The sequence below is a fragment of the Tympanuchus pallidicinctus genome, unplaced genomic scaffold (genome assembly GCF_026119805.1).
Source record: "Tympanuchus pallidicinctus isolate F22 unplaced genomic scaffold, pur_lepc_1.0 scaffold30, whole genome shotgun sequence".
Lineage (NCBI taxonomy): Eukaryota > Metazoa > Chordata > Aves > Galliformes > Phasianidae > Tympanuchus > Tympanuchus pallidicinctus.
In genome coordinates this window covers 860,755-874,583 of record NW_026294748.1, presented here as the reverse complement: position 1 = coordinate 874,583, position 13,829 = coordinate 860,755, and the positions used below count along the sequence as shown (strand labels likewise).

Genomic DNA, 13,829 nt, shown 5'->3' with positions numbered 1-13,829 from the left:
TTTCCCAACATCACAATCTCTTTCACCAAGTCAGGATGGCAGTTTTGTGAGTTCAGTACATTCACCTACACGTGGCCGAATAAAGAAATCCACAGCCTTGACTGAAGCATTGCAATTTATTGGTAACAGTGCAAAGTAGGCAGTAAACATGAACCACATACATGGAAGGAGATCATTCAACCAATGCCGTGTACCAAAATAAGGCAGAGAACAGCAGCTCCTCAGCTATTAGAGAAGAATTCCCCTGCTCCCTGTAATCCATTATTGAACAAGGCTGGTGAGAGAAGGTGCTCTCAATCTTACAAGACAGCAGTGATAAATTTCACCCTTTCCCAAAAATTCACTGTTTCCCTGAAAGAGAGGAGGAAGACGATTGTTCTTCTGAACACAGAACATCCCTTTGGCCAAGGCCTTGAGTCAGTGGTTGAGGTAGATGGGGTTGTGTTTCCCCAGACATAGAGTCCCCATTCGCATTTCTGATTTACAAAACAGGCTGTATGTGAATTGTGCTTCGTGTCAGTAGATGAACCCAGTAATGCAGCCGTTGGACAGATAAAAACCAAAGTAAGGTAACACTGCTGCGCAGCTGAATCAGAAAACAGTAGGAATAAAATGGTGATCCTGTAATTAAGTGGCAGCTCAAGCAAGGAAACAATTAAACAGTAGGTTCTGTTTGCTTTGAGACAAAGGATGCATGTAACAACAAATCAGACTGCTCTAAGTCCTTAGCAAAAACTGAGAATGTGTTGTCAGTGCCCAATGACGACTGCTTGGGGAGCCCAGGTGCCACCCTGGAGTACCCTGTTCTTCAGAGTGGAGAACTTCTCAAGTGGAGCTCAAGGACACAGGAAAGGAGGGATATCATCAACCTTCAAGGAAACATTACCAAGAACAGTAAGAAAAGAGCACTGTCAAACTGCTGGTAGGAAACAGCCCGTCCAGCTGCAGGCACTGAGGTTCCTGTAGGCACTGAAGTAGGGAGGTTCTGGAGTTTCTTTTTTTTTTTTCCCCGCTCCCTCAATAAATTGTGGAGATTTCAAAAATCATTATATTGTGCTCAGAAGTGAACTATCCAAGCACTGTTGTTCCAGTATACCAAGATGAGAGCAGCTCTTCCAATCTGTGCTGTTATCCAGCAGCCTTTGTACTCATCTAGTCAGCATTTTCAGTGTTGTGATTCTGCTCATTATCCATACATGTGATCATTCATCAGTACGGCTCTTCCTCATCTGTGTCCTAAGCAGGGGGCATGGAGAGAGAAATTAAGACTGCATACCAAGACAGCAGTCTGATACAAATTTGAGTCTGCTAGGCTTCAGGCAAGAGCTTGAATATTTCCCAGACCGCTGGCGTGGTTGAGTAAGTCTCAGAACTTGTGGTTGTACAAACTTGCAGCTAAATGGACTGGATTGTCACAAGCACAGGTGAACTGCCCCTGCTCAACTAACACGTGAAATGTATTTTAAATTCAGCAGCAGATTAAACTTAAGCAAAAGAAAAACAAAGTGCAGAAAGACATCAACTCAACAGGCTCCCAGCCCCCTGTGCTGGGGATCCAAAGCAGCACAGACTGCTGTGTTTTTCAGCTATGACCAACCACAAACTTTCAGATCCCCATCTACCATTTACCACAGTAATCCCTCCTTGGCATCTTCACAGCCCAGCTCTGCTGCCCTCATGTGTAGAAAACAGCAAGGAGTAAAAGTACAACCAAATGAGACTGAAGTCTCTGAAATCCAGAGAGGTCATGTTCTCGCACCTCCTCTCAGTACTGATATTGAGAAAGTAAGTGGTAAAGGCATCAACTTTCACTTACCACACAGTTCAAACAGCAGGTTTTGAGTCTGCCCATGCAGCTCTCTGTATATTCGGACCTGGAGAGCAACAAGCACAGGATGAGGCTGGACTTTCCACCACCAAACACAAACTATCTCTCTTCTATTGACAACGATTGTTACTCCTATCAGTGAATCTCAAGGCTTTTCATCATCTCTTTGACTTCATAGAAAGCCCAAGAAGAATAGGGAGTGTCAGGTTTCTCATTTCAAAAGGCAGCTATTTCATTTAACAAGAGCTGCCACTTAGGAGGAACAACCTACAAGAATAAGCAGAGTGTTGTATTAAAATACCAGTAACACAACTGAGCAGAGTGAGTCCTCTGTAAAAACAGGTGCAACTCCAGCAGCTGCAGGGCTGCTTTCGTGCTTTTACTGCAGTACCACACCAAACACTCCCAGCACAGAGTCCTCTCCAATTCAGAAGGGAATCCAGCCTTCAGGAGCTGTTCAACACTCGCAGCTCTGGTCAGGCCATCACTGGGGCAGCTAGCATTATTCAGTTTGTGTTGGTTACATACAAACAAAACTAAGCCCACGTCAGCAAAACATTTTGCCGACTTAAGCTGAAATAAGTTTAGGTAGGGAAGTGAAAGACTGTCTAACCCTAAACTGCTTCACTTCCATGGCCTCACACCGCAGCCAGGAAAAGAGATGCAAAGCATTTATGCTTCAAAACTGAGTTTTTCCCAAAGAGTTTCTGCTCACTAGCTAAATCATGCTCATACAGTGATTGAACTGCAGATGCTGAGAGCTATGCAACGAAGAACAGCAGAGAAACAATGGCCAGTGTCTAGAAGCCAAGGAAGAACAAGCTTTAGGTTCCAGACAGAACTTACTCAGATTCTTCAACAGAGGATTTCTTGCAGCCAGGTTTTTTCTTCTCTTTTATCAGTCCAGATTTCCTTCCCATCCTCACCAACATCAGAACAACCACAACAGTGGAAGGGATGAACACTACAATGGACAGCAGCGTCACTGAAGTCAGCTGGAAAGAAAAGCCTGCAGGATCGACAAGAACAGCCCCATGGTAACTAGTTCAACATGGCTTCCTTACAGCTCTGTGAAAAATATGCTTCCAGGACAGACTGATCTCCTTTTTACACACAGCACAGGGCCAGCAGTTTTGAAACAGCTTGTTGCTGAATCTGTAGGACTCCTAGCACATATCCAGCACAGTAGGATGCTTTATGTGCAAAAAACGACAAAGTAAGGCAGGTCATGATGTAACTTCATCAGCCTGTGCAAGCTACACATTCGGGGCAGTTCTCACATTACATGATGAAATTAAGTATGACAAGAAGTCAGCGTTTGTGGTCTGACCAGAATTTCCCCTGTTACTACTGCAATATTTGAAGACTGGAATTCCTGAACAAAAGCCCATTTTTACTTTCTGTTATCACCACTGCCTTTTTCCATCTCTGTCTCCAGTAAATTCAGTGGTTCTCAGTGTGTTCAGCAATGAAAGCACAGCAGCTGAGGTAGCTCTTGCTGAAAATCTTACAGGGAACTCTTGGGATCAGCTGCACATGCAATGCTCAGATTGTTACGGTTCAGACAGAGCCACAGTGTAGCTGTATCACACAGGTGAGAGAATGTTGACTGAAAAAAGGCTTACCCCTCTCTGTAACAATCAGCACGGTCTGGGGAATGTTATGGTACACATCTGGAGGGTTCTTCACACTGCAGATGAACGTCCCGTTGTCACTCACAGATGGACTTTCGATGGCAATGGAAGCATCACCCTTAGCAGCGTTCCCAAGCCAGGATATCCTGTCTTTGAACCTTCCCACCGATGGTGGGTATGCGACAGACTGATAGTGAAAAACCTGAAAGGAGGGAAAAGCAATAGTTGCTCTCATAAAACAGTCCACTAAGAAAACAAAGTCAAGCAGTAATGAAGAAATATGGATTAACAAGTCAGAAGGAGTAACGCTCATACAGGAGAGCTCTCTAAGTTCCTATTTGTTGATTCTGAATCAGCTGCATTTCACTGTATCTTCAAAGCTTCTATCTTGCAGCCTTGGCGCTCGTATGTGTCACCATCACCTTCTGACCAGGTTGTTCCCTTCCACAGATCTGCAGCTAAGAAGTAGAGCACGTCCCTTCCCTCACACAAGAGAGCATCACAGTTCTTCACAATACGCTTTCTGTGCTTTTGCACTTACTGTTCTATCTGCAAAACCTTAGCAGACCTCATTTCATACAGGCAGCGTCCTTTTATTCCAGATGTGAGAACATTATGAAGAGTTCGAACTCTACAGGAAGCATTGATTGCTAATTAACTGTAAAGATAAACATTTTCAGTTTCTGCCTTGAATGAGAGACTTCCAGCAGGTGTTCAGATTTCTATATTTATACTTAGATTTCAAAGGGCTGCCACCAAGATAAAGCAGCAACCCGTAAACCTCAGAGACAGACTGAAGACAGTGATGCCTATCTTCACAAGCATTTTCACTACTCTAAGGTATATCAAGAGTAGATTACAGCACCAAATTAGTAGGACACATCTGCCTCCAAGCAAGCTCCCAGTTGAACGCTTTACAGTCATTCTAGATATAGCAGCAGGGTACAATTTAGCTCGTGTCAAAATCCAAAGGATTACTTAATCATTTCTATGCACTTACATAAACTATTTCTTGCCCAAAGGACACACAAGCAATTTCAGATGGAAAAGGAGACAAGAACAATCCCGACCTTTAAAGCAATGAAGAAGCACAGCAAGTCAAACAGAAAATACCACCAGATTTTCACTGTGCACAGGGACCAGATCAACTTCCAGTTGAAACAGACTCCCTGCTCCACTTACTGTCTCCATCCGACCACCAGAAAGGGGCCGGTATGTCCAGTCTATCGTCAGACTCTCAGAGATGGGAAAACTGGATTTGAATGAGCATTTCAGCACTACTTGTTCACCCACATAACCTCGCACCTCCGGACTGGTTTTAATATCCAGAGAAAGAGCACCACAGATACCTGATGGAAAAAACCCAAAAGACAAGGATTCTTGTTATTTGTGAGGCATGGAAGAGATGATGCCCCAGACATACTGTTGCATGTGCAGTATAAAGATGGAAGCCCAGCAGTGACTACCATCACTATAATGAAATGTAAAGAAAAATAGATGACACCTCTAACTTCTATTCTCTATGGGATTGCAACTTATCCCAAAAGGCCTTTATCTGGAAAATACCACCAAAAGCCTACAAATGTTTACAAATGGAGGTTGGTGGCCCTGCCTGTGGCAGGGGCATTGGAGATTCATGATCCTTGTGATTCCTTCCAACCCAGGCCATTCTGTGATTCTGAGGTAGAAGAGGTTTTAGAACCAAGAAACTGTGTCAGCTAACTCAGAGGAATCGCACCAAGCTCGCCTTAGAGCACTGCCAGGAGGTTCTGATGCTTTGCACCAAAGCGATGGGGTTGGTGACTGGGTTCAGAGTCACACCACACTGGCAAACAATGGCCACTTATAAATTTCAGGGTGCTGTGCAATTCCTGCTCTATTTCCTTACTGCAGTGCTCCAGCCAAGGAAGTAACCTGCCTCAACAGCCCGAGCACTCCCTCAGTAAGAATGGATTGAGTTGGGAGGGGACTCACAGCCAGTTCTAACCCCAGCTGGGGGCTGCACACCCCCCACACCCTTCCCACCTTCCTCGAGTGCCTGCAGGGATGGGGAACCCACAGCTCTCAGGGCAGCAGCGCCGGCGCCTCACCGCCCCCTGACGAAAGGATTGCTTCCTCCTCACATCTAACCTAACCCCCAGCCCCTCCTTAGAGCTTTAAGCCACCCCCCCCCCGTACCCCGGTCGGTCCGCGGACAAGCAGGGCACATAGCGCTGAGGAGCGCAGGCCGCCGGCAGCGCCCAGCAGAAAGCCTTTCTCCCACCGCCCCACCCCGGTGCCTGCAGCGCGCGGCCGCCCAACCCCCGCAGCGGCCTTACCGACCGCCGCCACCCCCCGTTAGTTACCAAGCAGGAGCAGAGCCCCCCGAGGAACGAGAAAGCCGACTTCGGCCACCCACACCGCCTCGCCGCCCCGCATCCCGGCCGCGCAGGCTCCTCTCAGGAGCGCAACATGGCGGCGCACCTGTGGGCAGCGCAGGTGAGGGCGGGGGCGGCCCAAGATGGCCGCCCTGCGTCGCCATGGCAACGGGGCCGCGCCTCTCACCTGGGCCGCCTTGCGGGCGCTGGCCGGCAGGCCGAAGGGCGCCCGTGGCCCGGGACGGAGCCCAGCGTGCGATGCGTCTCCGGCGTCACGCCGCTTTCAGAACGTTGTCACTTCTACACACAAACCGCGTTTATTTACGATGGACACGATAGAAAACAGAACTGTACAGATAACGTGGTCAGCATGTTACAGGCAGAGTTATAAAGCCATAAAGTTACCCTTATAAATAAACAGGCTGATATTTTGATTTAGCGTTGCTTAAACACCAGGACAGCTCAGTGGTTTTAGTGACCTGCGGTTCCGTTTGCTTGAGGTTGGATGGCAATGCAGGGTATGTGTTAAACAGATGGATTTACAGGAGTAAGATGTCCAGAGAAGCAGTGCTGTGCCACGGGGAGGTGTTCTGTCAGCCACCCCATGGACAAAGCCAGCTGGAGTGGAAAACACACCCGCGGGTCCAGTTATCCCTAACAAGCAGCGGCAGACATTCCTTATCTGTAACACTTTCCATTTGAAGTAGTGAAGAGATTCAAAGTACGTCCTAGCAGCTCCTCTGATCCCTCACCTAATGGTCTTCCTTTATGTGACCCCAGACAGGGCACAATAACCTGGCAGCCCAAATGGACCTTTGGGTTTTTAAGGTGCATGAGCGTGTGCCTGCTCTGACACAGCAAGTCTCTAGCCAGTCACTCATCTTGGTGCTTTGTTCAAATCGGCTGACATTTCATCCTCACAACCAATTTGTTCACGTTTGGCAGCTGTGGAGTTTAAGGACAGTTCCTTGTTCATGGCAAGGGCCTCCTGTTGTTCTTCAGCGAAGGAAATAACACTTTACAACTTATGTTAAGGCCATTCTCTTTGCTTGCAAGAATTTCAGGTTGAGCAGGGACACCACACTTCCAGCATCAGGCGTCTGTAATTCAGCTTTGTTCTAAGATCCAAAATTACAAGCTTTCACCATCTGCCTTAGAAGTACCTGAGAAGGAGGATTAGAAGAAAAACAAAACAGATTCATTACTCATGATTACTGTTGAAAACAAACGTAGGAGAAGCATCTGTTGACCTCAGAAATTGAATGGGGAAAAACTGGGCTGAAATATTCCAGCAAAGCCAGCAAATCTGGAAAGAGTTTCAATCCTCCTGTAGCGATTATAAGGAAATAAATATTAAATTAATCAAAAAAGCATATTCAAAACTAATGAAAGGGAATTCATTCCTCTCTCCACAAAGCAAGCACAACATGGAAAGTAGCAATAATGGCTTTCCTGCAATGATCCCCATTGATAAAGTGGAGAAATCTCCCTTATGGTTAAGAGAGAGCTCTGTCACCACTGCCTTTCTGTTGTCAGTCTTTCTCTGAAGGTCCCTCAAGAGCAACACGTGTTTGTGGTCTTAGTTGTTCATATTTATGGCTACTGTGGCCTGCTGACTGCAGTGAAATACATAAATAAAACTGTCTAGAAAGTCTGCAGTATCATCAAGACATTAATTAGAGAATGTTTGATTAGATACCTGCATTGTATATACTATCAGAGACCTCTAATCTTCTAACGGAGTGATTTCCTTCTCTTCTATATTCTTCAGCTTCTCCTTTTCTCTACTTTTATGAAAAAAGTTAAAAAGAAAAAAAAATAAAAAAAAGAAAATTAGCATCAGATATCCTGAGCAGCAGTGAGGTTCTGATTTACATGCAATGTACATAATATATAACAGGGATCTGTATGGGCTTCTAACCCGTGTAAGGAGCCAACCTGAAGTACAAGAGCAAAATGAGGACTCTGCAGCTCATTCGTCCCTGGGGCTCTGTTCTGACTGCAAGTAAGCAGCCAATTATTGCTAATTATGTTGGCAGTTTTTCATTGTAGATGCTTAATATAGGGCCCAAGCCAATGATTCAGAATGTCCATGAAGATATATTTGACAAGCTTTCCCAGAAGCCTTTCTCCCTCTCCCCTCTTGTGCTTACAGTTCAGTGTCTGCCACCTCGATCGTCTTCTGTTGCTGTTTCTTCCGACGATGTCGACAGATAATCACAACTGTCACCACAATGATCATCAAACCGCAGGCAGACCCAATGGCTACGGCAAGGAAGTGGATTTCGGAGAAATTCACTGCATGGAGAGAAATAGGTGAATGAACAAGAGGGACACGCTGAGGGCTTCTGCTATGAAGCTGGATACCTATTCCCACAAACAGAATCTTTTCTTAAGCCCTTTTTGCCATTATATCCACTACATTTCCTCCTGCTTTCGCTTTATAATCCTTTTTCTTCCATGCGTTTTTCCATGTGTGGAAGAAGACCCGTCCCAGTTTTGCACCAAGTTCACGTGGCTTCTTGAGGTGTTCTTGGCCTCTCACCTTTCTGCACAACTCTGAGTCGCACTTCTCCAATGGTGCCATCGATGTCTCGTGGGTTCTTCACTTGGCAGGTGAACGTTCCATTGTCAGTGGGCTGTAAATTCCAGATCATGATGGAGGCATCGTAACGCTCAATATTCCCATCCCAGGTGACCCGCCCTTTGAACCGTCCAGCAGACGGCGTGTAGGGCTCCTTGAGATAATAAAATACCTGGAAGAAAGAGGAAACTGTCACTCCTGCAGCTTGTGAAGGGAAAGCGGAGCAGCACTAGCTAAGAAAGCTTGCCTGAGCTGAGGAGAGCTGTTCTGGCACTGTCTCTCTCAGATGAATCTAAACCAATTTCAGAATGCTCCAGCAGCCACGCGACCTCAGTGCTCTCAGGCCTAAGGCTTGTTAGGCTGTTCAACAGTCTTTCAGTTATGTGACAGTACTTGTTGAGCTGCCTGTCCTGACATGCTGGCCAAAGAAAATTCTAAGCGCAAGATGTTAGCTAAGGTATGGGATTCAGTTGTCAGCAGGTAGAATTTCCTGCTACCCTGCTTACCCTAAACTAAGCAGAAAGGGGCTTTCTTGAACAAGGTTATCCAAACAAAACCTCTTGCTTAGAGTAATCCTCATGAACAGCAGAGCAAGGCTCGAGATGTACGTACTGGTGTGTTTGCATGCCCTGAGCCGTGCCTGGCGTTGTTACCCAGCCAGTGCTGGGCCCTGGGAGCGGTTCATGTGAGCAACGTGTGCAGGGATGAAATGGAGCAGGAGGGTCTCACTCACCGGCTCATGGGAGCTCAGGTCCTCGGGCTGGAAGTTCCAGGTCACCGACAGCAGTGGGCTAATAGGGCTGCTGCTGGAGAAGGTGCATTTGAGCCGTAGTTTAGTTCCGTTCACAGCATCCACCTCCTTAGCAGTATAAACTTCTATGGCTGCAACAGGCCACAGTGCTGCAGGGAAAACAGGAAGGGGTTGGAAGTAAACAAAACTACTGTCTTATGGTAATCTCATCACTTATCTGTGCTTGTTCTAGGCAAGAGCCTGCCCTGTCTGCCCTATTAACGTTTAACCTGACAATTAAAAGCACACCGGTTTAATTACTGACTGTGGTAGTCCTGTGTATACAGAATCCAAAAGATCCCATGTGCTTCATGGCTTTTGTAGGTGAGATGTGAGCTGCACCCTGCTGCTTTCAAGGGAGTTTGCTTTCATCCGCATTGCCAGGACAATGGCTCCTTTGTAGCTTTGTGACTGCAGTGCGATACTGACAGATCGAATTACGAGTGGAGAAGGGACCTCTGAGAGGGACTCGCCTGCAGGAAAAGACACTGGTTTGTTTTGTTAAGGAAACGTCTCTTTTCAGGCATGAGCAAACGACACCTAGGAGGTGCAATGCTGCTGGAAATGCCAGCCCTCTCGTTGCATAAGCTTGTATCTGACAGGCACAAGAGATGTCACATAACTTCATGTGCTTGTCCTGGTCACATTATCACAGGTGATTACACCTTATTGTACTCAATTCCCCAGGCAGATTTCTTCAGAAAAGCAGCTCTGTTCCTTAAAGTAGCACTGCTAAGCATCTATGAACGGTTACCACCTCCCACCCCTGAACTTCTTCTGCTCGCTTTGTGTTACTTTGAGTGTCATGCACACTGCAGTGAACACTGCTTTTACTCGTGTCAGAGCAGTCTGTTGAGGAGGTTCATAACCCCACCAGACAATTATAGGCAAAGCAGGTTGAAAATCTACACAGGAAATCCTCAAGGTAAATCTGCAAACATTTGTTTGTCAAACAAACATCCTCTTAAGAAAACCACCAGGCTGCTGCTTAAAAATAAGCTAACATCAAGGCAGAGGACCACAAAAGACCCAGGGAGAAGATGCTCTCATTTCCCCCTTTTTCCCCTTGATCACGTTATTGCTTCCCTCACTGCTTCAGACCTCTGAACCGGCCAGCACAGTCCTCTGGGTTAATGAGTCAATTTCCACTGGTAAAAGGAAAGAAAGAAAAAATCCTTACAGAGCAGAAAAAGAAAGCATGAATGCTTTTCTGTCACATCGGGAAAGTGATATAACCCACTCAGTATGACTCAAGGAAAAGGAGCTTATCAGGGGTTGTCACAGCAAAGACAATTAATGCTCCTGTGTTTGAATACAATTTATAGCTAAAGAATTTCTTTTCTCAGAGGAGAAAATATTTGAAATACCAAAACACCGAAGGAGATCGGATTTCAAAACTTCACTGGCTGAGATCACAACTCTCTCCCAAAGATCCCACATTGAATTTCCCTGTTTTCACTCCAAACTTCTTAAAAAGAACAACTGTGACTATGGGTAAAACACACATTATTTAATGAGGCAGATGACTGAGAGTATCTGTGTTCCCAAACTTCTCACAAGGAGGACGTGTTCCCAGATTGAATTTTGATTCTGGTTACACTGATATCAACCACTGACAATTGAAGTGACTTTTTTGCCGTCGTTATTTATTGCTGCCTAAGGGACCCAAACAGCACCGCTGTCCGGTAACAAAGACAGTGAAAAAACACCTGAGTCCGGATTGCTGGTAAGATCAAAGACTGAGGCAGGAGGGGAAAAGACGTGTAACCAGAGCTCAGAATGAGACCAGTGTTCTTCCTCCACCCCAGCACACCTGAGCCTGTTTGTCGCAGACATTCAATCACTCCGTGTCACTCGCAAGCGAACCCGGGACCAAAAGAATCACAGCAATCATCCACAGCCAGCATCTGAGACTCCTGTAAAGTCGCTGCCTTAATGAGGATGATAATTAAGGGATGAGAAGAGGAAAGTCAAGATGGCAACAGAGGCCAGGCGATGTCAGGCTTCCTTACCTCGGAGCTGTACCCCAAGGATGAGCACAGCCCCCAGCCAGCTGGGGCTAGGCATCGGGAACACAAGGCCGTGCTCTGCGGGCTGAGCAGCACAGGGAGAAGTTTGTTTCAGGCTCTCGATAACTGGATAAGAGACGAGTTTCTCAAAGCCTTCCTGGGACGGTTGAGCGAATTCTTTTCTCTCAGCTTGGCCAGGCAGCAACCTGAACACGTCTTCCTGCTTGAGTCACTGCCCCGCACTGAAGGATAGGTGCGGCACTCAGACAGCTCACTTCGGTGTGTAAAGCAGGCAGATTTTCAAGGTAAGATTAATTTCTTCTGCCTCCCATATTCCCTTGCTCGTTTGTGTTGCAATCATCCCTCCTCCCAGCTTCCACTTGAAACCACTCCCCTCCTGTGGGACGGCATTTTGCACCTAAACATCGATTTGCCTTGAGATGTGTAGAGATAGCCTGAAGGAATTCAGTCTATTTGTCTGATTGAAAAGCTGCAAACAGTACCAAAAAAAAACCCCAAAAGATAACAGAACAGCCAGCCTGTGGCAGCACTGTGGGCATGCACTCAGACTGTGGAGGGGTCCTGCTGAAACACAGGTACCTGCAGTGAAGAGAGGCGACCACTCTGCTTTTTGTTGCAGCTGTCCTGTGGAAGAATTGGGAAACACCATTATCTCATGTGTGAAGTTCCTGGAAAAGTCAGAAGACAACAGCCTCAGACATGAGTCAAAGCCAGTGCTGGCCCAGGCACTGCTTGGAAAGCCCCACCACGCTTAACAACATGGCACGAGGGGCTGGAGAAACTCAGTGAGACACAAAACGTTTTCCCAGTGGCACGTGAGAGCACGAAACTGAGTTGTGCATGAGCGTTAGCCATAGCACGGTGTTTGCATTCAGAGATCATAAATCACAGGAAAGCATTTAAGTTGCTACTGGCCGCGACTCGGCTTGTGTCTGATCCTTGGCCAGCTTCCAAAGCAGCCATCCCAGGTTATGAACTTTCGTTGTGAGTGGTGCTAATTGCCTTTGCAGTGGTGCCAAAGCAGGAATGAGGCGTTTAGCACTTGTACCACTGATGTATCTCAGAGCATTGAGCTCGCAGTGTATGCACCATCTGAGCACGTTATATTCAGTGCATTCAAATAGGGTATGCTGGAAGGGTAAGCTCTTGCTATGGTTGATAGTTCTGTAGCATTGCCTGGCTTGCAGGTCTCTTACAGTCCTGGGAGAGTTAATTGCTACTCACTTACATTGTCTCAGGTCTGAACTTGAAGAGTGTTGGCACAGGCTCTTATTTTTAACCACTGGATTCTTTCCTCAGGTGAGAGACAGGTCCAGTCTTTCTCGATTTGGAAGAAGCTGAACTGCTGTCATTGCAGCGGTTTCAGAGTGAGTGTTTGGGGCTCACCTGCCTTTCCTCAGTGCAGAGGAACTTCAGATACACCCTGCTTCCAGGATATATAACTTGCAACTCATGCTTAGAAGGCACCAAAATGTTCAACGTTAACTCATGTTTTCTAGACTATCAAGCCAGATTTCCTCTTTAGATTTGCAGAGCCTAGTGGATCCAGCTATGCAGCTTTCCCTCACACATGTTCAGGCAGAAGCACAATTGTGTGGTTAGAGCAGCAAGACTCCACAGCTCCTTTCTCAGCCTGTCATTTGGTTTTGGCTCACAGAGGCTTGCTGGGCTGGTTTTTGAAAGGTGTTCGTGGCCTTCCCTGCAATAAGATGTCACCGATTCCATGCTGATCACTGAAAGCCTGGGGCATCCCCAGCAGCACGTGGATCTGCACCTATGTTACAGGTAATCGGCTCATCCAGAAGTCAAGCTGTAGGAATTTTCAATTTAAGACTCTGTGCTTTGTTGTGCCTCATTACGACAAGGCGTCACATCAGCTCCACGTCTTCCCACAGACCAGGCTGGCAACTCTTAACTCCGTCCTGCATAGCAGCAACTTATCCTCAGGCAACCCATGCAGATTCCAATAGGAAAAGTGTCCTTCCTCCATTTACTGCCCTTTGGCCACTGAGCAACAGTACTGGCTTTCATGGCCACATTTGTGTAATGCACAGCACTGGGGAGGGAGGTCTGCGCCGGTCTTTATTTGCAATCTTTCACTAACATTCAACTTCTTGTTTCAAAACATACTGACTCCAACCGTTAAGAGAACCAAGTTCCAGGCACCATTATTAATAATGCAAATTTCTCATTTTGAAACAGAAATTAGTAAAGAAAGGGCTGACAGCTAACGGGAGCAGCTCAATAAATGGAACAAAAGCCCCAGCGTTGTGATTAGCCATGTAAATAAGTAAGCTCTTCACAAGGAGCATGAAGCCAGCTTCCAGAAAGGAGAGCCTTGAGATCTGAATGGCAGACTTAGGAACAAAGTGCAATCTTGTGGAAGGAGGAAGCTTTGTCTGGTTTTGCACTGTCTGTTTTGGACAGGTACCCTAAAAAATCCTAAAAACGTCTTTGTGCCTTTGTAGGAGCAGCTGTGCCACATTTCAAGCACAGGAAAACAGAAGGATGGTGCGTTCTGCGTGTCTGCATCCCCGCGGGAGCAGCGCCTGGGACGGCCCCAGCCCTATGGGAATCTCTGGGTTGGGAAGGAGAAAGTTCCCTTC

General features: G+C 46.6%; 2 protein-coding genes across 3 annotated transcripts; both read right to left on the bottom strand.

Moving 5' to 3' along the window:
- Positions 1–97: 97 nt before the first annotated feature.
- On the bottom strand, positions 98–5,949 carry MPZL3 (myelin protein zero like 3). The gene is made up of 6 exons (XM_052697495.1): positions 5,808–5,949; positions 4,645–4,811; positions 3,454–3,664; positions 2,675–2,837; positions 1,817–1,874; positions 98–1,236 (listed from the first exon to the last, which is right to left on the bottom strand). Exons 1-6 carry the CDS (start codon positions 5,878–5,880, stop codon positions 1,210–1,212), a joined length of 699 nt encoding a protein of 232 aa, XP_052553455.1. The 5' UTR covers positions 5,881–5,949; the 3' UTR covers positions 98–1,209.
- A 161-nt stretch (positions 5,950–6,110) lies between these two features.
- On the bottom strand, positions 6,111–11,563 carry MPZL2 (myelin protein zero like 2). Of its 2 annotated transcripts, none has more exons than XM_052697497.1 (6): positions 11,206–11,563; positions 9,137–9,303; positions 8,365–8,575; positions 7,973–8,117; positions 7,519–7,603; positions 6,111–6,982 (listed from the first exon to the last, which is right to left on the bottom strand). In XM_052697497.1, the coding sequence occupies exons 1-5, from the start codon at positions 11,258–11,260 to the stop codon at positions 7,546–7,548; spliced, it is 636 nt and encodes a 211-aa protein (XP_052553457.1). In that variant the 5' UTR covers positions 11,261–11,563; the 3' UTR covers positions 6,111–6,982; positions 7,519–7,545. The 2 variants fall into 2 exon arrangements, with proteins under 2 accessions (XP_052553457.1, XP_052553456.1); XM_052697496.1 differs by having other exon boundaries at positions 7,519–7,606; positions 11,206–11,562.
- Between the last annotated feature and the right edge of the window lie 2,266 nt (positions 11,564–13,829).

What these genes read in the sequence shown, in the direction of transcription:
- MPZL3 (XM_052697495.1), bottom strand. Translation starts at nt 5,880, where the DNA reads ATGCGGGGCGGCGAGGCGGTGTGGGTGGCCGAAGTCGGCTTTCTCGTT. An exon ending in CTGGTGGTCGGATGGAGACA is followed by an intron (nt 3,665 to 4,644) that starts GTAAGTGGAGCA and finishes CCCTCCTTTCAG; the next exon opens with GTTTTTCACTATCAGTCTGT. An exon ending in TCCTCTGTTGAAGAATCTGA is followed by an intron (nt 1,875 to 2,674) that starts GTAAGTTCTGTC and finishes GTTGCTCTCCAG; the next exon opens with GTCCGAATATACAGAGAGCT.
- MPZL2 (XM_052697496.1), bottom strand. Translation starts at nt 11,260, where the DNA reads ATGCCTAGCCCCAGCTGGCTGGGGGCTGTGCTCATCCTTGGGGTACAG. An exon ending in CCTTGGGGTACAGCTCCGAG is followed by an intron (nt 9,304 to 11,205) that starts GTAAGGAAGCCT and finishes TTTTCCCTGCAG; the next exon opens with CACTGTGGCCTGTTGCAGCC. An exon ending in ACTCAGAGTTGTGCAGAAAG is followed by an intron (nt 8,118 to 8,364) that starts GTGAGAGGCCAA and finishes CTCTCCATGCAG; the next exon opens with TGAATTTCTCCGAAATCCAC.